General features: G+C 45.0%; 1 protein-coding gene across 2 annotated transcripts in view; it reads left to right on the top strand.

Moving 5' to 3' along the window:
* LOC110505502 (formin) overlaps window positions 1–22,075 on the top strand; it is a 116,496-nt gene that overhangs the window by 13,469 nt on the left and 80,952 nt on the right. Inside the window, exons 2-5 of one of the 2 annotated variants that reach the window (XM_036962244.2) lie at window positions 4,124–4,287; window positions 14,578–14,698; window positions 16,678–16,739; window positions 18,351–19,024. In XM_036962244.2, coding sequence (XP_036818139.2) covers window positions 4,124–4,287; window positions 14,578–14,698; window positions 16,678–16,739; window positions 18,351–19,024 — 1,021 coding nt within the window. Of the gene's footprint in view, window positions 1–4,123; window positions 4,288–11,600; window positions 14,205–14,577; window positions 14,699–16,677; window positions 16,740–18,350; window positions 19,025–22,075 lie in introns of those variants that run through there. The other variant, XM_036962243.2, reaches the window with a different exon arrangement.

Here is a 22,075-nt window from a genome sequence, read left to right as displayed (position 1 = left end):
GTATAGTATAGCAGAACAGAAGCACTGTGTAGTATAGCTAAAGTAGAATAGTAGCACTGTATAGTATAGCAGAACAGTAGCACTGTGTAGTATAGCAGAACAGTAACACTGTGTAGTATAGAACCCACATAGCCTGGTTCCTCTCTAGGTTTCTTCCTAGGTTTTGGCCTTTCTAGGGAGTTTTTCCTAGCCACCGTGCTTCTACACCTGCATTGCTTGCTGTTTGGGGTTTTAGGCTGGGTTTCTGTACAGCACTTTGAGATATCAGCTGATGTACGAAGGGCTATATAAATAAATGTGATTTTATTTTATTTTATTTGATTTGATTTGATTTATAGCTAGAGTAGAATAGTAGCACTGTATAGTATAGCAGAACAGTAGACCTGTGTAGTATAGCTAGAGTAGAATAGTAGCACTGTATAGTATAGCAGAATAGTAGCACTGTGTAGTATAGCTAGAGTAGAACAGTAGTACTGTATAGTATAGCAGAACAGTAGCACTGTATAGTATAGCAGAACAGTAGCACTGTATAGTATAGCAGAACAGTAGCACTGTATAGTGTAGCTAGAGCAGAACAGTAGGACTGTATAGTATAGCAGAACAGTAGTACTGTATAGTGTAGCTAGAGCAGAACAGTAGGACTGTATAGTATAGCAGAACAGTAGTACTGTATAGTGTAGCTAGAGCAGAACAGTAGGACTGTATAGTATAGCAGAACAGTAGCACTGTATAGTATAGCAGAACAGTAGCACTGTATAGTGTAGCTAGAGCAGAACAGTAGGACTGTATAGTATAGCAGAACAGTAGTACTGTATAGTGTAGCTAGAGCAGAACAGTAGGACTGTATAGTATAGCAGAACAGTAGTACTGTATAGTGTAGCTAGAGCAGAACAGTAGGACTGTATAGTATAGCAGAACAGTAGCACTGTATAGTATAGCAGAACAGTAGCACTGTATAGTGTAGCTAGAGCAGAACAGTAGGACTGTATAGTATAGCAGAACAGTAGTACTGTATAGTGTAGCTAGAGCAGAACAGTAGGACTGTATAGTATAGCAGAACAGTAGTACTGTATAGTGTAGCTAGAGCAGAACAGTAGGACTGTATAGTATAGCAGAACAGTATGAATACGTTTTGCAAGGTGATCATATTCTCTTAGGTTCAGTCCAGTCTAAAGCCTGTTGTTATCATTTTTAGAGCGATTTACAGTAGTGAATGCATGCATTTTCATACTGGTCCCCCGTTGGAATCAAACCCACAACCATGGGTTGCAAGCACCATGCTCTATCAACTGAGCAACACGAGTTCTGTTATCAGAGTTAATGTCGTCATTGATAAAGAGCTGTGTGTGATGTGTACCTGTTTTCATTGAACTGCTGTACAGGCATCGCTTTAGTCTCCCTTGGTTTTGGAGATTAAATTACAATGAGAGCAGAGTTTTCCCCAGTGACAGTGAAATCTTCTTCGTCCAGGATAACACTGTGTGTGTGTGTGTGTGTGTGTGTGTGTGTGTGTGTGTGTGTGTGTGTGTGCCTGCCTGGGTGTGCGTGCGTGCTTGTGTAATGAAGTAACTGCCAAGTGATCTCGTAGCACAGGCTAATGAAGTGGATTCATTACCTAATGCAGCAGAGTGCTTTCTAAATCATATTCCAGTCATCACTTTCTCTTCGAGTTTAACTTTCAATTATGATTTTGGATTGAAGTCTCATTCCTAACGATGAACTTGTGAATGTACTATGTCTACAATGTTTACAGTACCTTAAACGAGTCCAAAGTATTTTCTCAATGTTGATGTTTTCTCAATGCCTTTGCTTGAATTGTGTTAATGTATTATTTGTCAGTCTATGTGTATTGTGTTATTCATCTGTAATACACAAAATGTAAATAGATTCAAGTCTATGGCATAACGTATCGTCATAAGATCATCTTAGGGTGCCGTATCCAACATTCCTTGTGTATCTTTGTATTTAGTGTGGTCTTTCTGCTCAGAGCCAGAGAGAGAGACAGCCAGAGCTGCACTGCAGTGTGTCTACAGGGACACTAAACCTCTCCAACTATTCCTGTCCAGATGGTGGCAGCGTGGCCCTCTAAATGCTTTTTAACACTGCTGTATGTGTCCTCAGCTCAGAACATGCTGCCTGTGTCGCCACAGCTAGATGTGGACAAACTAGTCTCAAAGCTCAGTAAATGTTTCATATTTGAGAGATGCAAGGATGCAAGAGTGCTGTTGTTCTGTGCAAATTGTTTCCATGTTTCTTGCGCATTGAGAATATACAGTAATCAACTGTAGTGTTGGGTTGACAATGTCAGGATTCTTAAGGGGAAAGGGGGATATCTAGTAGGTTGTACAACTGAATACCTTCAACTGAAATGTGTCTTCCTCATTTAACCCAACCCCTCTGAATCAGAGAGGTGCAGGGTGCTGCCTTAATGACGTCCACGTCTTGGTCTCGTCTACTTTGAGTTGTCATAGTAACACTCTCATTATGTTCACTACCACCCTGCTAACAAGATGCCAAATACAGCTGAAATTAGAGTAGATTATCTGTAGTTGATAATTACACTGGAATACAGCTGGTGCAGGGGAGAATGCTGCATTTGCTGCAGCTGGGCCTGGAGTGGGCTTGACTGTGCATTTGGACTCATCCCAAACAGCCCCAGAAATACCCGGCTGGTGTTGAGCTCTGCAGTGTGCTGGTGCATTATCTTAATGAAAAGGGATTTATCAAATCAATCGCTCCCTGCCAAATACTTTTCCTTTCCGTCTCTGCTGTGTGGAGCCGCAGTGCTGTCTGTCTAATAATGACTTATTCGTTAAATACTGAGGCTGAATACAAATCTACAGATGCATGTCTGTGTGTGTTCTTACAACTGCATTGAAACCATTTGTCTCCGACCTAAACTGGGGCTGAGGAGACTTAGGATAGACAGTATTTGAGGTATTTTACTGGGTTACTGCTGCAGTTTAGGAGATTATAGTGTGGCTACAGTAGCTCAAGGGTGTGATGACACTACACTGAGATGTGATATTTGAGCATCTAATGCAACAGGAGGTGAGATGCCTCTCAGTTCAATCTCATTTTTTATCCACACAACAGGTTGAGGCGATAGCAGTGTGACCCTCCTGGGAGGTGTATTACAGCATGAGAAAATCCTAAATGGAGGTCGCTGAGCATGAAGTTCAGTGTGAGCTGCTCTGCTGTTTCTCTTTCTCCTCTACCGCTCTTTATTTATCTTGCATGAGTGCTTCTCCCAAGGGGAAGAGTGCAGTCATATTGTCACTGTGTCTGAGAGTACCACGTGTGCGCATGGGAGTATTTTTAGTGAGATGGACTGTTGTGTTATGTTCATTTTGGGTGCACTAAATTAGCCTACCATTGACATTATTTGTGCTCGTAGGCTGGAGGGGGGATGGACTATGGATGAGGTTGCCTCTGAGCTCTGAATCACAAAGCTCATACGGAAGTGGACAAACTGAATCCATCCTCCCTATGGAACGTTAACCTCTACTCACATTAGCCCTGTTCTAGCTACTCTGTTCCACCATAGCTTGGCTAGAACATAGCCTACTCCAGTCAGATTCAGTCAGGCTTAGTCTCTCTCTGAGGGGGCTAGATGTCGGCTCCTCTGTTCTCCAATCCATAGCAACGTCACCCTCCAACACAGAATCGATGTGTTACAGTGAGTGAACAGAAACACACAAGCTGTCGGCCTGGTTTCTTTAGCCAATTGTTTTAGAGAGAGTAGTATCATTCCCTAGTATGGACAATGCATCTACTCATACGCATAAATCCATATTGGATATAGTGGTATTTGTTTATCAGATCAGTGCATGTTTGGCGGTCCTCAAGCTGAAGCGAGGCTAGCTAAGGACAGTGCATACATAGGCATCTGTACCCTGCAGCAGAGTGGCTTTTCTCTGTGACTTTTAGAAGGTGTCGATGCCTGCTTTCCTCCTCTACCCACCTGATCCATCCAGGATACATAATGGCTCTGTTGCTTTGTAAAATCCCCCCTAACGGATGGTGTGTTTCAGTCTATCTTAATATACCTGTTATTACACTTTACAATTCATAACAATTCATTATTGTGTGTGTGTGTGCCTGTGTGTGTTTGTGTGTGTAGAGGAGGCCGACATCTGGATGCTGGACGGTGATGATGCCATCTCCCAGACCCAGATCTCCCTGAACCCCGCCTCCCGTCCTGACCACCTGGACATCCTCAGGATCACGCCCCCAGAAGATGACATCATCGGAGATACCCCCTACTATCCTGGACTGGAGTGCACGGTGAGAGCAGCAATACATCATACTTATGTCATGAATCATGTGACCTGACCAGGAAAAAACTGGCCAAATTGCAAATAGGGCCTAGAGTATTCCCTGGTCAGGTCACATGGTCAGGAACAACTCTGGTCAGGTCACATGGTCAGGAACAAATCTGGGCCCTATTTGATACTCTATGAAGGCTACTACACATTAACAGTAGTTATCATTACGTGTCCACTCTCAGAGCAGTGTAGCATGACATTGCTGTTACCTCATGGCTCCAAGCCAGCGTGTACTCCACTCTACTGAAGAAATGGCGCCGGAAGAAATGGCAGCAGTTTTACGGGCGCCCAACCAATTGTGTTATTATGTGGGGTTTTTGTGTTATTTGTAACTTATTTTGCACATAATGTTTCTGCCACCGTATCTTACGGCAAAAAAAGAGCTTCTGGATATTAGGACAGCGATCACTCACCTCAGATTAGACAAAGATTTATTCTACAACAAGACGCACAGAAGACCTTCTCCAAACATCCCACAGGACCGACATCCCCTTTATTTGCAAGAGGAAGCGACGCAGGTGCAGAGGACAAAGAGCCGGATGCCTGGTCAGACCCCGGCGAAGGCGACTGGGAAAGCTGCCGTTACCGTCAATACTACTCGCCAACGTGCAATCATTGGACAATAAATTAGACGAGGTACGATCACGAATATCCTACCAATGGGATATCAAAAACTGTAATATCCTATATTTCAAGGAATCGTGGCTGAATGACGACATGGATATTCAGCTAGCAGAATATACGCTGCACTGGCAAGATAGAAGAGCACACTGTCGGCCTGGTTTCTTTAGCCAACTCTTTAGCCAATCGTAAGACGACGGTAGGGGGGGGGTCTGTGCATATTTGTAAACAACTGCTGGTGCACGAAATCTAAGGATGTCTCTAGATTTGCTCACCTGAAGTAGAGTATATTGTGATAAATTGCAGGCCACACTACTTGCCTAGAGAGTTTTCAGCTATACTTTTTGTGGCTGTTTATTTACCACCCCAGACTTGCTGGGACTAAGACCGCACTCAGTCAGCTGTATAAGGAAATAAGCAAACAGGAAACAGGAAACCGCTCCTAATGGCCAGAGACTTTAATGCAGGGAAACTTAAATCAGTTCTACCAAATCTCTATCAACATGTTAAATGTGCAGAGGGAAAAAATTCTAGATCACCTGTACTCCACACACAAAGACGCCTACAAAGCTCTCCCTCGCCCTCCATTTGGTAAATCCGACCACAACTCTATCCTCCTGATTCCTGTTTATAAGAAAAATTAAAGCAGGAAGCACCAGTGACTCGGTCTATAAAAAAAGTGGTCAGATGAAGCATATGCTAAACTACAGGACCGTTTTGCTATCACAGATTGGAACATGTTCCGGGATTCTTCCGATGGCATTGAGGAGTACACCACATCAGTCACTGGCTTTATCAATAAGTGCATCGAGGACATTGTCCCCACAGTGTCTGTACGTACATACCCCAACCAGAAGCCATGGATTACAGGCAACATTCGGACTGAGATACAGGGTAGAGCTGCCGCATTCAAGGTGCAGGACTCAAAACCGGAAGCTTACAAGAAATCCTGATATGCCCTGCGACGAACCATCAAAGTAACAAAGCGTCAATACAGGGCTAAGATTGAATCCTACTACACCGGCTCCGACGCTCGTCTTATGTGGCAGGGCTTGCAAACTATTACAGACTACAAAGGGAAGCACAGCTGTGAGCTGCCCAGTGACACGAGCCTGCCAGATGAGCTAAATCACTTCTATGCTCGCTTCTAGAAAGCAACACTGAGGCATGCATGAGAGCATCAGCTGTTCCGGATGACTGTGTGATCACGCTCTCCATAGCTAATGTGAGTAAGACCTTTAAACAAGTCAACATACACAAGACTTCGGGGCCAGATGGATTACCAGGACGTGTGCTCCGGGCATGTGCTGACCAACTGGCAGGTGTCTTCACTGACATTTTCAACATGTCCCTGATTGAGTCTGTAATACCAACATGTTTCAAGCAGAACACCATAGTCACTGTGCCCAAGAACACAAAGGCAACCTGCCTAAATGACTACAGACCCGTAGCACTCACGTCCGTAGCCATGAAGTGCTTTGAAAGGTTGGTCATAGCTCACATCAACACCATTACCCCAGAAACCCTAGACCCACTCCAATTTGCATATCTCCCAAACAGATCCACAGATGATGCAATCTCTATTGCACTCCACACTGCCCTTTCCCACCTGGACAAAATGAACACTTATGTGAGAATGCTATTCATTGACTACAGTTCAGCGTTCAACACCATAGTACCCTCAAAGCTCACCACTAAGCTAAGGATCCTGGGACTAAACACCTCCCTCTGCAACTGGATCCTGGACTTCCTGACGGGCCGCCCCCAGGTGGTGAGGGTAGGTAGCAACACATCTGCCACGCTGATCCTCAACACTGGAGCTCCACGGGGGTGCATGCTCAGTCCCCTCCTGTACTCCCTGTTCACCCACGACTGCATGGCCAGGCACGACTCCAACACCATCATTAAGTTTGCAGACGATACAACAGTGGTAGGCCTGAATACAGACATCGACGAGACAGCCTATAGGGAGGAGGTCAGAGACCTGGCCGTGTGGTGCCGTAATAACAACCTATCCCTCAATGTAGCCAAGACTAAGGAGATGATTGTGGACTACAGGAAAAGGAGGACCGAGCACGTCCCCATTCTCATCGTCGGGGCTGTAGTGGAGCAGGTTGAGAGCTTCAAGTTCCTCAGTGTCCACATCAACAACAAACTAGAATGGTCCAAACACACCAAGACAGTCGTGAAGAGGGCACGACAAAGCCTATTCCACGACAAAGCCTATTCCCCCTTAGGAAACTAAAGGTTATACAGCTGCAACATCGAGAACATCCTGACTGGTTGCATCAATGCCTGGTACGGCAACTACTCGGCCTCTAACCGCACGGCACTACAGAGAGTCTACACCAGGCGGCCCAGTCTACACCAGGCGGTGTGAGAGGAAGGCCCAAAAATTGTGAAAGACCCCAGCCACCCCAGTTATAGACTGTTCTCTCTACTACCGCATGGCAAGCGGTACCGGAGTGCCACGTCTAGGACAAAAAAGCTTCTCAACAGTTTTTACCCCCAAGCCATAAGACTCCTGAACAGGTAATGAAATTGCCACCCGGACTATTAGCACTGTGTGCCCCCCCCCAACCGCTCCCAAACCCTCTTTTTACGCTGCTGCTACTCTCTGTTTATCACTTTAACTATACATTCATGTACATACTACCTCAATTGGGCCGACCAACCAGTGCTCCTGTACATTGGCTAACCGGGCTATCTGCATTGTGTCCCTCCACCCGCCACCCACCACCCGCCAACCCCTCTTTTACGCTACTGCTACTCTCTGTTCATCATATATGCATAGTCACTTTAAAATATCTACATGTACATGCTACCTCAATCAGCCTGACTAACCGGTGTCTGTATGTAGCCTCGCTACTTTTATAGCCTCGCTACTGTATATAGTCTGTCTTTTTACTGTTGTTTTATTTCTTTACTTACCTATTGTTCACTTAACACCTTTTTTTGCACTATTGGTTAGAGCCTGTAAGTAAACATTTCACTGTAAGGTTGTATTCGGCACACGTGACAAATACACTTTGATTTGATTTGACTTGCTTAACCACCTGAATTCCTCCAGTTGCATTAACATTATGAGATCTGGGATGTGGTGCTGTGTACCGTGTAACGTGCCGGTTCCCAGAGCCCAGGACCTACTGTAGCCACTCTGCTAACACCTTCACATTCCACCATTTCTACACTCTTTGAAAAAAAGGTTCTAAAATGGTTCTTCAGCTGTCCTCAAAAGATAACCCTTTAAAGAACCCTATTTGGTTCCAGGTAAAACCCTCTTTGGTTCCATGTACAGTCATGGACACAAGATTTGAGAATGACACAAATATTAATTTTCACAAAGTCTGCTGCCTCAGTTTGTATGTACTCCAGAATGTTATGAAGAATGATCAGATGAATTGCAATTAATTGCCATGAAAATGAACTGAATGAGACTGATATTCTGCAAAAGATACAAGGATTGGACTGCTGAGGACTGGGCTAGAGTCATTTTCTCTGATGAATCACCTTTCCGATTGTTTGTGGCATCCGGAAAAAAGCTTGTCCAGAGAAGACAAGGTGAGCGCTACCATCAGTCCTGTGTCATGCCAACAGTAAAGCATCCAGAGACCATTCATGTGTGGGGTTGCTTCTCAGTCAAGGGAGTGTGCTCACTCACAATTTTGTCTAAGAACACAGCCATGAATAAAGAATGGTACCAACACATCCTCCGAGAGCAACTTCCCCCAACCATCCAGGTACAGTTTGGTAATGAACAAGGCCTTTTCCAGCATGATGGAGCAACATGCCATATGGCAAAAGTGATAACTAAGTGGCTCGGGGAGCAAAACATCAATATTTTGGGTCCATGGCCAGGAAACTCCCCAGACCATAATCCCACTGAGAATTTGTGGTCAATCCTCAAGAGGCGGGTGGACAAACAAAAACCCACAAATTCTGACAAACTCCAAGCATTGATTATGCAAGAATGGGCTGCCATCAATCAGGATGTGGCCCAGAAGTTAATTGACAGCATGCCAGGGCGTATTGCAGAGGTCTTGAAAAAGAAGGGTCAACACTGCAAATATGCAAATAGACTCTTAGACACTGCAAATAGACTCTTTGCATCAACGTCATGTAATTGTCAATAATAGCCTTTGACACTTATGAAATGCTTGTAATTATACTTCAGTATTCCATAGTAACATCTGACAAAAATATCTAAAGACACTGAAACAGCTAACTTTGTGGAAATTAATATTTGAGTCATTCTCAAAACTTTTGGCCACGACTGTAGAACCCTCTGTGGTAATCAAATCAAATCAAATCAAATGTATTTATATAGCCCTTCGTACATCAGCTGATATCTCAAAGTGCTGACAGAAACCCAGCCTAAAACCCCAAACAGCAAGCAATGCAGGTGTAGAAGCACGGTAAGGGTTCTACATGGAAGCCAAAATAGTTCTACCTGTACACAAAAGGGTTCTACCTGGAAACAAAAAGGGTTCATTAATGAGTTATCCTATGGGGGCAGCCCTAGATAGCACATGCTTTCTAAGGGTGTAGTGCCCAGTTGTCAAGTCACTGTAAACCATATTAGAGCGGATTGATTGTGTCATGCACAGTATTTAGCTCCCTTTCTCTTAGTGAGTAGAACTAAGAAGCTCAACTATGTGTTTGCTACAGGCCAGGGCACCTGACTTGTGTGGGTCTGCCAAACACGCTAACGCACATATAAAACCTACTGTTGGTACAGTGTGTCTCAAGGTATTTTCACTCTGTACTGAAACCAAATATATGGATTCTTCAGAGCTTGCCAAACATCTCTACAGCTGAGCGAGAGATCCCACAAACAAAGTCTACATATTTAATCTACCCAAACACCAGCTGTTTGTCACAGGCAGGGTAGTATTGTCACGTTTCAATGTTTTACCTAGGATGGTACATCTACTGTTAACATGGTGACCCAGTATCTAGTCATCAAATTAAACTAGATTGATTTACCACCACCTCTCACCTGCCAGCACATCTATTATTTTGGGTAAAGTGTCAAGAGAAGGTCATATAAATTATAACAACTAAACAATTACTGTGCCTGTCTGTCAAGATTCCATCATGCTGTTTGACTAAGCTAAGCAACAGTAGATTGTTTTGTGTGGTTGTCAGACAGAGTAGCATAGCTGTGTTATCAACAGCCACTCCTCGATCTCTGTTGCAGCCATCATATCATAACAAAAGTAATCCCTGTTGTGTTTTTCCTCTAGTGGTAGACTGTCTCAGCATAAAGATACCGACAATCTGTGGTGTGGCCTAAGCTGTCATTGTAGTCATGGACTCCATTGGGGTGACTTGTTTTTCAAGTCATTGTGATCAGTGTGGGATTTGTGGGGACCCTCCTCTAACTGTCTGTCATTGTGACTCAGCTCCTCTCAGCCCACAGTACAGCGTAAATCCAGCTGAGACCTGGCTATGCGGTTAGCTGATGTATTTACACTGAGTAAATTAAAAGCCAATGCTATTACATAATGGGCCAGGGCTCAGGGCGCCTCGCTCCAGGCTTGACTGAGAGCCTCTGACTGACAATCTGTGGATTTATTTTAATTCCAGTTAGAGACATTATGTTTAAATACAATAGTATTTTCTAATACATTATACATATGATTATTTAATATCTAATAGATTATTAATGATTACAGGTATGTATTATTAATGTCAAACATTTTGTCGTTGAACTCAAACCTCATGTCTGGTTTGGTATGGGGCTCTAAATCACCTTGACAACAATTTGTCATTCTTAATCTGTGTCTGGAGGAATGCAGTAGGAGTGAACTTTGGCTGCTAAGGCCAAATATGGCCTTACTAGGGCTTTGAGTTCCGTCTGAAATCTCAATGAACAAGTAGCCCTAATTTCACTAAGTACTTTTCAGGCCTATGTGCTCTGTTTTGAGCTAAAATCTGTCAAGTGCACATTGTGTTCATATAAAGGGGGCATGGTGCTTGAAAGATTTTTGAACCCATCGTATTTGAAGCAGCAGGCTTTGTAGACTACAGACAGAGTACAATGTTACTTGTCTGTGTAAACTTACTATAAACTCACTGTACTAGAAAACGAATGTGTGTATATGTATGTGTTCAGTTTATGATTTAGTGTGAAGACAACCTTAATATTTTCTAATGACATTCACACTCTGAGATGAGGGAATCAAAACCTATTTTCCTCTCAGAAAACTGTAGCAGTGTTAGCCCCTTGGCGTTAGCGGGGCTACTGACGACACAAGATTGCAGTGCTGGAGTGCTGGTCAGGGCTGAGCAGCAGCAGCAGCAGTTCCAGACTGACTAATCACCACAGCTGAAGCTCTGTGCATTAATAGTATAGAGAGCACTGTCAGCTGTAACACTGGGCTGGACCGCCTCCACCGTCCACCTAACCAACCAGGAGATTAGCTAGCTAACTAGCTAGCAGCCCCACTCTGTTTAAAATACACTAAGAAAGGATAGTGCTAAGCAACAGAGAGCTCCAGCTACCTGTCACTGACATTTTGCGGAAGTAAGATGGACTAATCAGACACCTGTTCTGCTTGCCGCCACAGATCCCTCCAAGGCAGGGCAGGGGAGGGAGGGGGGAGGCGGAGCCAGACCGGGTAGACCAGTGAGGCACATTTTCAAGGCACATTTTCAACCATTTCCAACCTGGTGGCTTTTCTCAGGAACACAGAGCTCTCCTGTACGCATACAGACACAGGGAAAGAGGGGAAAGAACCACGCCAGGAGGGCAACTCAGACAGTTGCTCTGAATCAGGTCTCTCTACCTACACATAGAGGGGAAATGGAACCTTCCAGACCACCCTGAAATAACTTTTAAAACGGGTTCTAATGTTTTCCTGAGAAACTAAAAATGAGTTGCTCCTGGATTCCCAGGGAGATTATTCCAGGACATGCTTCCTGCCTCTGAACAGTTTGACTTGACCGGGAAAGTCATTGGAATTTCACTCGGCTTTACATCACTGGAAGTGACATTTAACGTACAGTGGAGTCAAGGCTGTTTGTGATTGGAGATAGTGATCTATATGCAACACAGCAGGGTCTTGTTGCCATACAGGATTACAGGAGAGCAGGGGTTATACCTGGAGCCCTCCTGGAGAGGTTAAGAAGAGCTAGGGGATTTGTCCTCACAAAGGCCTTTTGTTCACTGAAACCAGTAGAAGTGGAACACAAATTGGCAGGTCGAGGTTCCTCTTGGTGTAGAGATGAGCCTTTTGTGACACCCTGAATGGACACATTGTGCTCGGGTAGCCTCTACCTGCTGGCTAGGAGTTCACTGGTCTAAGTACATGCTACATGACAGTTAAGGGGTCTGTGAAAATGGACAGTGTAAGTAATAGCTCTAACGGTCAGGGGAAGCAGCAATCCAGTTCGTTCCGCAGTAAAATCTCCACTATGTTTACACGTGGGGACAAGCCTGAGCCTCAGAGGCTGGCGGGAGAGACTGCGGTGCTGACGGCTTTCAGGACCCTGTCTGATGAAGATAACTATCTCACAGGGGTTCATGATCAAAGTGCTCTGGATGTTATCAGTGACGACAGACTTCAAGTGGGGGGAGATGTGAGGGGTAGGCGTGAGGTTCTTCATAATGGAGAGGCCACCTTCCTTGATACGGAGGACAGGATGGAATCATGGGAGAATGAGTCCAGTAAGAAGAGTAGCTCGGTGACCTCTCCTCCTAACCCAGGCCAAGTGTCTGTGTCCATGGCCGACCCAGATCTGGTCCAGGTCACTAGGGTGAAGATCTGCAGCGACACAGTAATGGAAGATGAGGAGGGGATCAGCAGCCTCAGCCAATCAGACAAGCATGACACCCCTGGAATGTCCCTCCCACCTGACGATGACCAGTGGACAGTGAACGATAATAACATTGGTCAGCTGCCACCCGCTGGCCCAGTGAGAGGTGCCATTGATACAGACTTAGAGCTGCCTGTGTTCAAGCCAGAAAGTCTTGTGGAAAGATCCCTCAAAGACACCTCTGTTCTGTTCTCTGGAAGGATTATGGGCAGATCTGACAGTGGGACAGATCTTGGTCTCTTCTCCTCTGTCTCCAAACCACAAGTGCCTGGAGACGGCTGCAGCACGTACCTATCCACTGATCCCAGGCCTGTGGAGGTGGGTGTGGATGCAGCAGCCATGGGTGCAGAGGGGTCCAGCCATCATCACCACAAAGTAGCCAAAGGCTTCAGCATCAGCCAGGAGGTATTGGGCCTTACTGACGTGTGTGCTGGAAACCCTGCAGTGGCTTCACCTCTTAACCTGTCTTTGACCTCAGAACCCCAGACATCGGAGGCAGCAGCAGACAACACTGCCTTTCCGTCAGGACAGCCAGCGGACCAAGATACTGGACAGAGGAAGGAAATATTGTCGGAAAACACTGGAACTGAGGAGCATAGAGAGCATGCTCCCTGCTTCGACTCCCCTTCCGCCCTCTCTGATTCCAGGCCACCTGAAGCAGCAGAGCCATCTTCCCCCTGCCTGGAGGAGCAGCCTGACACGCATGTCCCTGGAAAGTCCCCAGTTGACAGCCAGCCAAGTGCCATTCCTGTCTCTGTCTCGCCCAGGGACCAAGGCGACATGCCTGCCACTAGGAGGCCCGATACAGACCCGGCCTCCACCACATTGTCTCCCGCCAGGGGCATAGCCTCCTGCCAGGCCCCCTCCTTCGGAATTCCTACCCTGTTCAGCATGCTGCGGGTTCTGAAGAAGGGGGCTGTGGGGGAGGAGAGGGAGACCGTGTCTGAGATCAAACAGAGAGACACTGACCTGGCCCTGCTGAGCCTGAAGAAGAGCATCAACAAAATCAAGAACCTCCCTGAGCAGATCACCTCCAGTAGCAGCACCCCCAAGAAACGTCCCGAGCCCAAACCTGTGTCTGAGACCAAGAGTAATCTCTTAGGGCAGATCAGCCAGCTACTCAACCTAGACGGGACCAAGGCCGAGGACAAGCCAGACCCAGACAGGGACCCGGAGAGGAGGGAGGAGGGAGTGACAGACAAGGGTCCAGAGCACATCCCCATCACCCCACCAGCAGACAGCAGGAAAGCTTCACACACAACACTTGACACCTTCAAGAGGTCCAAACCTGCTAAAAAGGATACAGAAGAGCCTGTGGATTTAGAGGCTGTCAAGGAAAATAACAGAAGTGAAAAGGAGCTGCTGAAATCCATCTGTGAGAGAACCTCCAAGTCTCCTAGCAGCAGTGAGCAAAAAGGTCCAGCAGAGTCTAACGTATGTACTGTTTGTGTCTAACTCAACGCTGTATTCCGTATGTTTGTTGTATTTTAGAGATCGCTATTCATCTTCTTTTTTTTCTCAGATCACCAAGGTTTTGACATTTATGAATGTAAAACGATGTTGTGTTTTCTTGGGAATATGCAATGCAGACAGGACTAAACCAATATGTTTGTAACTTTAAAGTGATATTATCTCATAGGGTATTAACTTTGGGGATAGTCTTGATTTGAGATGGTCTCAAGTCTTATCACGTGTTGACTTCTCAGTCAGATTGGGCACCGACTGCACTGTAAGCCTTGGAGAGTGTGTACAGTTTCTATGTATGTTCTGTGTTAACTGAGGTATCATCTGCTGTCTTTCCTCCCAGTCTGAGGTCACCTCCCCTGCAGACAGTGAGGACCGGACCCCCGGGCGGCTCCAAGCCATCTGGCCCCCGCCCAAGCCCAAGGATGAGGAGGAGAAGGTGGGGCTCAGGTACACCGAGGCAGGTAAGGACCTGTGCCATCCTGGAGCTTTCCACTTACTCTACACCTCTTCTGCAATATCATACAATCTCTTGTTGAGAAACACCTGTATGCTGTTATCTGCCTTAGCTAAGTTTCACAAGATAAGATAATCTACTGATCATGAGTGCCTCCACCCTGTTTTATCCAGGGCAGGTGCTCTCCTTACTTAACCTGACTGGTGAATCTAATTGAGAGGTGATACAAACAAGTAGGGCAGCCCTGCTGGTGTCTGTACAGCCAGCTAAGCCCAGTTACAGGGTGTAAGAAAACCCTTTAAATCCTTTTAAAGCAGGAACTCACTGTAACCTTTCCTCCACGGTAATGCTGCTTGCTGTATGTTGAGATGACTGCTAGCATCACAGGATATAGTGGAGCTTTGGGAGGTAGTTTGGAGATAAGCTGGGGCTGGGGAGCCTGCCACTCTCTCAGCCTGGCTATGCTTTCTCTGTCTCTCCCTCTCTCCCTCTCTCTCTCTCTCTCTCTCTCTCTCTCTCTCTCTCTCTCTCTCTCACACTGTCTCTCTCTCTCACACTCTCTCTCTGTCTCTCTCTCTGTCTCTCTCTCTCTCGCTGAAGAAGAATACTCACACAAATAGGGTAAAGGCACACATGACTCTAAACAGGCTGATCCAACTACGTTACAGGGAGATGCTCATTTCTCTTAATGTCTTAGATGCAGAGACATTGTGCAGCCTAGAACCTGCTGTACTGTAGCAGAGACATTATGTGGCAGGTATATCAGGCCATCTCACTGCTCATGGAGTTTGGAAGGCTGAGCAAAGGTCCAAGCTGATAGGTAGCTAGGTAAAAACAACAAAGAGCATGTTTATGTGTGTGTGCACATCCATTTACTGTAGACACACACCCATGCTGTTCCACACAGCACACACACCATTTACCATGAGCCGTAAGCCTACCATTGACTCTTGTGCTTTTACTCTATCAGAATACTAGCCTTGAAACTGCATAATTATTGGTTTGTTCTCACAAATTGCTTGAATACTTTAACCACCATACATTATACTGTAATATCCCCTTTACAGCAGATTGTTTAGTTCTAATAGCTTTACCGCTGAGGTATCTAACTTGTTCATACTTTCAGAAGCTATTTATATGGTTCACTGCAGAATTAGCTGACAAAAACATATTTTTATGTGGTTGTCGAATGTCGAAGATATTCTTATTCTCACATACTCTGGCCATATATATACGTGATATTACTGTAGTTTACTGTGAGATGATGAGGCAAAGTAAATAAAGCAGTCTTTGAAAATGCAGTATCCTTTACAGTAACAGGAAGGACATTGAAAACAGATTGGTTTAGTTTCCTAAATAAGCTCTTTTAATGGCATGCAGTGCATTCAGAAAGTATTCAGACCCCTTGACTTTTTCCACATTTTGTTAAGTTACAGCCTTATTCTAAAATATATTAAATAGTTTTTTCCCATCAACAATCTACACACGATACCCCATAATGACAAAGCAAAAATAGGTTTGTAGAATTATTTTCAAATCTATTAAAACTAAAAAACTGAAATATCACATTTACGTAAGTATTCAGACCCTTTACTCAGTACTTTGTTGAAGCACCTTTGGCAGTGATTACAGCCTTGAGTCTTTTTGGGTATGACGCTACAAGCTTGGTACACCTGTATTTGGGGTCTTTCTCCCATTCTTCTCTGCAGATCCTGTCAAGCTCTGTCAGGTTGGATGGGGAGCGTCACTACACAGCTATTGTCAGGTCTCTCCAGAGATGTTCAATTGGGTTCAAATCCGGGCTCTGGCTGTTCCACTCAAGGACATTCAGAGACTTGTCCCGAAGCCACTCCTGCGTTGTCTTGGCTGTGTGCTTAGTGTCATTGTCCTATTGGAAGGTTAACCTTTGCTTCAGTCTGAGGTCCTGAGCGCTCACATTGTCATGTGTTCTAGCTATAGTAAGTGGATTTCTTTTTTCCCTTCCAGAGCACCAGGCTGCCCTCTTGCAGCTGAAGAGAGAATGCAAAGAGGAGTTGGAGAAATTACATGTAAGTTATCCTCTTTGTTTTAAACAGTTCACTACATATCATTCTTACTGATTTCAGTGCTGGGGTTTGTTTCAACCAAATGCAGTTGCCTCACCATGTCCTACTGTCCGCATGTAATAACAAAGTAACTAATACTTAATGAACCCAGGACACTGCAATTTTCTTCAGTGACACTAGATGTCACCAATCAGCCTCAGAAGCGAAGCCAACTATTGTCTTTAGTGACTGGACTTTCCAGGCTTGATGTCTGAGAATGTCTCAATGGCCCAAAGTGTGGTTACACACCTCTCTTCACCACCATAGGAAATGGACAGCCTTGCATTTCTATCTAAATATATTATTGGCTTTAAATGGGTCTGGTGTCTCCTTTGACTCCTTCAAATGGTCATTTCAACCAAAGCATCTCATGAATTGGCTCACACTTTTGTGGCATAACACTGTTGTCAGGCACAAGGTTTTATATTGACAGCACAACAATGATATAAATGTGTTTGAATGATAGTCCTCAAATACAGTAGGACTCATCCTGTCTTAAATGTGACATCCCAGTCACATTTGATATGAGGTCATCATTGAGAGAGGAAGCTGGGATGTCATGATGTGTTCCAGATGTGAAGCTCCTGGCAGTTCCTCATATGACATAAGATCACAGTTTACAACATGGATGCACCCAGAGATCTCATTTACTGACCTGTCTCTTTCCAACGGGAAATGTCTCCATTATTTCTTGTAAGATCTAGTTTATAGTTCTCTAAACTCAGCAGATTCCGCTCTGTTGCTGAAGCACCATAATGCATTGTTTGTTCAACTGAGCCACCAGTGCCAAGGTGATGCAATTGAAAGCAGTATTTGAAATAGTTTCTCACAGGTCTCAGAGGAGTGGTCACATTTATTTGTTATGTTTCCTCTGTGTTCCAAGAACAGCCTGAGATGAGTAAGAGGATCATAGAGCAGACTGTTAACCAAATTTATGGAACAATTTCTCTGAACAACAACCTTACCTGAGCAAATTGTCTCTGGAAAGTGTGTCTGAAAATGACTATTATTAAAGCAGTGCTGATTCAGCAGTTATAGATGACTTCCTCTGCGTGTAGAGGTCTTCCTCTGCGTGTAGAGGTCTTCCTCTGCGTGTTATCCTGCCATCTATCTCTAATCCCTTGCATCAAGCCATCGTATTGACACTCATAAACATGTAGTTAAACCATGAGAAAGGATAGGAACGTGCCTAATTCATTTTCCTTGCTGACCCCCATGCTAACAAGAAACATGTGTCGGATACATTGCAAAATGGTTTCCTTTTCACTTTTCCTCAGGTTTGGCTGGATTATGTTGATGTTTGAAACTTCCAATAAACATCCAGCTTATTAGCTCTTCATTATGTTGTCAGTTTTTGTACTTTTCTGTTGGGGATGAAAGATTGGAATGAAAATGAGTGGGCATGATGTTATAAATCACTTAATTTAATTAAATGAAGGAAACGATGGCCATTTTCCCTCACATGCTCTCATTGAGTCACCCAGGGGTCTTTGTGGAGCCCAACATTATGTGATTCTGTTTCATATGGCTGAGTGGGATGTTTCTGATTTATCTCTGTGCTCCTGCTCCACACAGACGGACTTTGAACTCCAAATCTTCCAGGTGCGTGGGGAGCATGCTGTGTCAGTGTCCCGGCTGGAGGGAGTCATCAGCAAGATGCATACAGACCGTTACCAGGCCTTTAGCCAGGGTCTTGAGAGGGACAAGCTCCGCGAGACCTGTGTGTCCACTGAGGACGACATGCCCCCCAAAACTTTCCGTAACGTCTGCATCCAGACAGACAGGGAGACCTTCCTCAGGACCCCCGAGGGTGAGGCCAGCCGGTCTGGTCTCAGCCCCAGCCAGAACGTGCCTAAGAAACTCAACCTGGACTCCATCAACCTGAGTCTGCATGGAGGACTGCCTGGCCCACCTCCTCCTCCTCTTCCTCCTCCTCCCCCTCCTCCTCCACTCCCTGGCCAAATAGGACTGCTTCCACCTCCTCCTCCCCCGTTACCTGGCAACATGGGGCCACCGCCTCCACCCCCCCTCCCAGGTTTTGGTCCCCCACCTCCCCCTCCCCTTGGGTTACCTGGAGCTGGCCCTCCTCCTCCCCCTCCTCCTGGGTGCGGCCCACCTCCTCCTCCTGGGGGAGGATTTGGGTTTGGGTTCGGCCAGGCAGCAGAGAAGGCCCCAAGGAAGCCTGCGTTGGAACCGGCCACTCCCATGAAGCCTCTATACTGGACCAGGATACAGATCCAGGACAATAAGTACCTACTTCTTCTATAGCCCATTCACAAGATTTATTATCACTTCTGTCTACCTCTCCTCACTATGGCACTTCCATCAGGTACACAGACACTCTAATACAGTAAAACATCAGGCTGGATTGACCGCCCCTACACTAGTACCCTGGATGAGGACAGGAGCCCAAGTGAGATGTTTCATCACATTTCCAGTGGCTGTGGTTTGTACTGCTGGATGCCAGGCTCCCAGCTTTATGGCCTTGTATTTCAATGGCTGGATTGGTAGAGGAAGTTGACTTGTGGTTCACACTCTCTGGTCCTGGCTAATGGGGGAGGTTTGAGTGGGCCACAGCGGTTACATGCCTGCTATAAAGTTTACAGTTGAACAGCATTAAACAGAACTATTAACTGTAACACGTTTCTGGATAGACATTATGAGGGTAAATACAGTACACTTTCGAAAAGGCCAGGTCAATGAACAAATGTCAAAATACACACAATTTCACTGTATATACAGAGCAGGCTTCATGAGGAAGCTGTAATAGGGAAGACATAGTTAACTGTGCTTTACAGGGATTACATGTCAATACATGCATGGTCCAGTCAATTATACATACTGTCTGCTGTGGAAGGCTTTGTAGATGTAGATGACTTTACGTAGATGTATTTTTCCCAACATTTTTCAACATTGATTCACTGCAGTTTGCTGGAGTCAGTCAGAGCCCATTACGTGGAGTTATTTGAATTGGTCCCTGTGAAGGCAGTATGAAATTAAAGGGAAGATTTTTGGGAGTATCATTATGTTCTTGGATAAAGCCTCTTGGCTGTCCCAGACAGATACTTTCACCACCGCTGTGGGTAGCCAATAGCAAATTGGGCCCAAATGGACACACTCGACTCTAATTGAGTCTCTGTCTATGTGTTTGATTGCTGTGGTATTTCAGCTATGACCAGCTGGCCAACATTTTTAAATCAATCGTATTTGTCACATGCGCCGAATACAACAGGTGAAAGTATTACAGTGAAATACTTACTTACAAGTCCTTAACCAACAATGCAGTTTTAAGAAAAATACCCACCCCTAAAAAATAAATAAAAGTAACAAATAATTAAAGAGCAGCAGTAAATAACAATAGCAAGGCTAAATACAGGGGGTTCCGGTACAGAGTCAATGTGCGGGGGCACCGGTTAGTTGAGGTAATATGTACATGTAGGTAGAGTTATTAAAGTGACTATGCATAGTGTAGATAATAACAGAAAGTAGCAGCAGCGTGAAAGGGGGGGGGGCAATATAGCAAGGCTAAATACAGGTGGTTCCGGTACAGAGTCAATGTGCGGGGGCACCGGTTAGTCGAGGTAATATGTACATGTATGTAGAGTTATTAAAGTGACTATGCATAGTGTAGATAATAACAGAAAGTAGCAGCAGCGTGAAAGGAGGGGGGGGGACAATGCAAATAGTCTGGATAGCCATTTGATTAGATGTTCAGGAGTCTCATGGCTTGTGGGTAGAAGGTGTTTAGAAGCCTCTTGGACCTAGACTTGGCACTCCGGTACCGCTTGCCGTGCTGTTGCAGTGAGAATAGTCCAGGGTGGCTGGAGTCTTTAACAATTGACACCGCCTGGTATAGAGGTCCTGGATGGCAGGAAGCTTGGCCCCGGTGATGTACTGGGCCGTACGCACTACCCTCTGTAGTGCTTTGCGGTCAGAGGCCGAGCAGTTGCCATACTAGGCAGTGATGCAACCCGTCGGGATGCTCTCGATGATGCAGCTGTAGAACCTCTTGAGGATCAGAGGACCCATTTTTTATCTGTTTGTTGAGTTTCCTTCGTCTCCACCGTGATAAAAATGTCTCCTTTCTGAACGAGTCAGTCCCGGCCGGCCAAACCCTGACCTCATGACTTGACAGTAGAGAGAAACTCATGAACACAAACACAGATAAGACATATCCAGGTTGTATCTCATCCGGCCGTGATTGGGAGTCCAATAGGGCGGCGCACAATTGGCCCAGCGTCGACCGGGTTTGGCCGGGGTAGGCTGGGGTAGGCCATCATTGCAAATAATATTTTTTTCTTATCTGACTTAAATAAAGGTTAAATAATATATATATATTTTTAATATCTACAGTCCATACAGTATGGATACAGTACATCTACAGAGGCAGTAGGCCTATTACATTTTACAAAGGGATCCCTTATAGAAAGTTGCTAAATCATGCAACATTACACATTACTATCAGTAGATAAACTCTAATTGAAAAGTTAACATGACCTGTGTTATACGTACAGTAAGTCTGCCTCACATAGGTGGGTCCTGATGAACCTCTCTCAGTGAACCTGTTGCCTGTGAGGCTGTCTGACCTTGCCTATATACAGACTGAGTTATGGTGGACTTCATCTTCCCCTCCCTGTGTTATCAGAGACGGCCGGATCACTTATCAAACAGAGGCTGAGGCTGCCACACTGTCTAACCCAGGGGATAATTCTCTTCTATTTAAAAGAGGAATGGAAAGTAAAGGTGGCAGAGCAAGGCTGAACTCTGGGAGGCTTCTGTACAAAGAGAGACATCATCAGACTCCTTCTCTGTTTGCTTTCAGCGTTACCCAGCAACAGAGGAAACAGAATACGTCCTGTCTTCCTTGTAGTTTATTTGAAATGCTCCTTTAGTGCTGGAACCTCACATCTCAAACCCAGTGACACTTGAATCATACGATTTTCAGAAGCCTCAGTCATAAATGTGACTTTTTATTAAAAAGCGGAAATTGAAGTCGGTTTTCTTTGCATTCTGCAAATTCTCACTCCAGCAAACTTCTGCCCTGAATCAAAATATGGAAGTAAACACTGCACAGCCCAAGTAAACATCAAATAAACAGCTTCACACATTGTTTATCTCTGGCACAGGACAATTTTTACTGAGAAGTCCACTAGCTATTCCACTTTTCCCAAGAAGTAAAATCAAATCAAATCAAATTGTATTAGTCACATGCAACCTTACAGTGAACTGCTTACTTACGAGGCTCGAACCAACAATGCAGTTTAAAAAAATACGGATGAGAATAAGAAATATAAGTATCA

This window comes from Oncorhynchus mykiss, chromosome 25 (assembly GCF_057628025.1).
Source record: "Oncorhynchus mykiss isolate SJ-2025 chromosome 25, ASM5762802v1, whole genome shotgun sequence".
NCBI classification, from domain to species: Eukaryota; Metazoa; Chordata; class Actinopteri; order Salmoniformes; family Salmonidae; genus Oncorhynchus; species Oncorhynchus mykiss.
The sequence above is the reverse complement of the archived record's forward strand: the minus strand, read 5'-3'. Positions and strand labels throughout refer to the sequence as shown.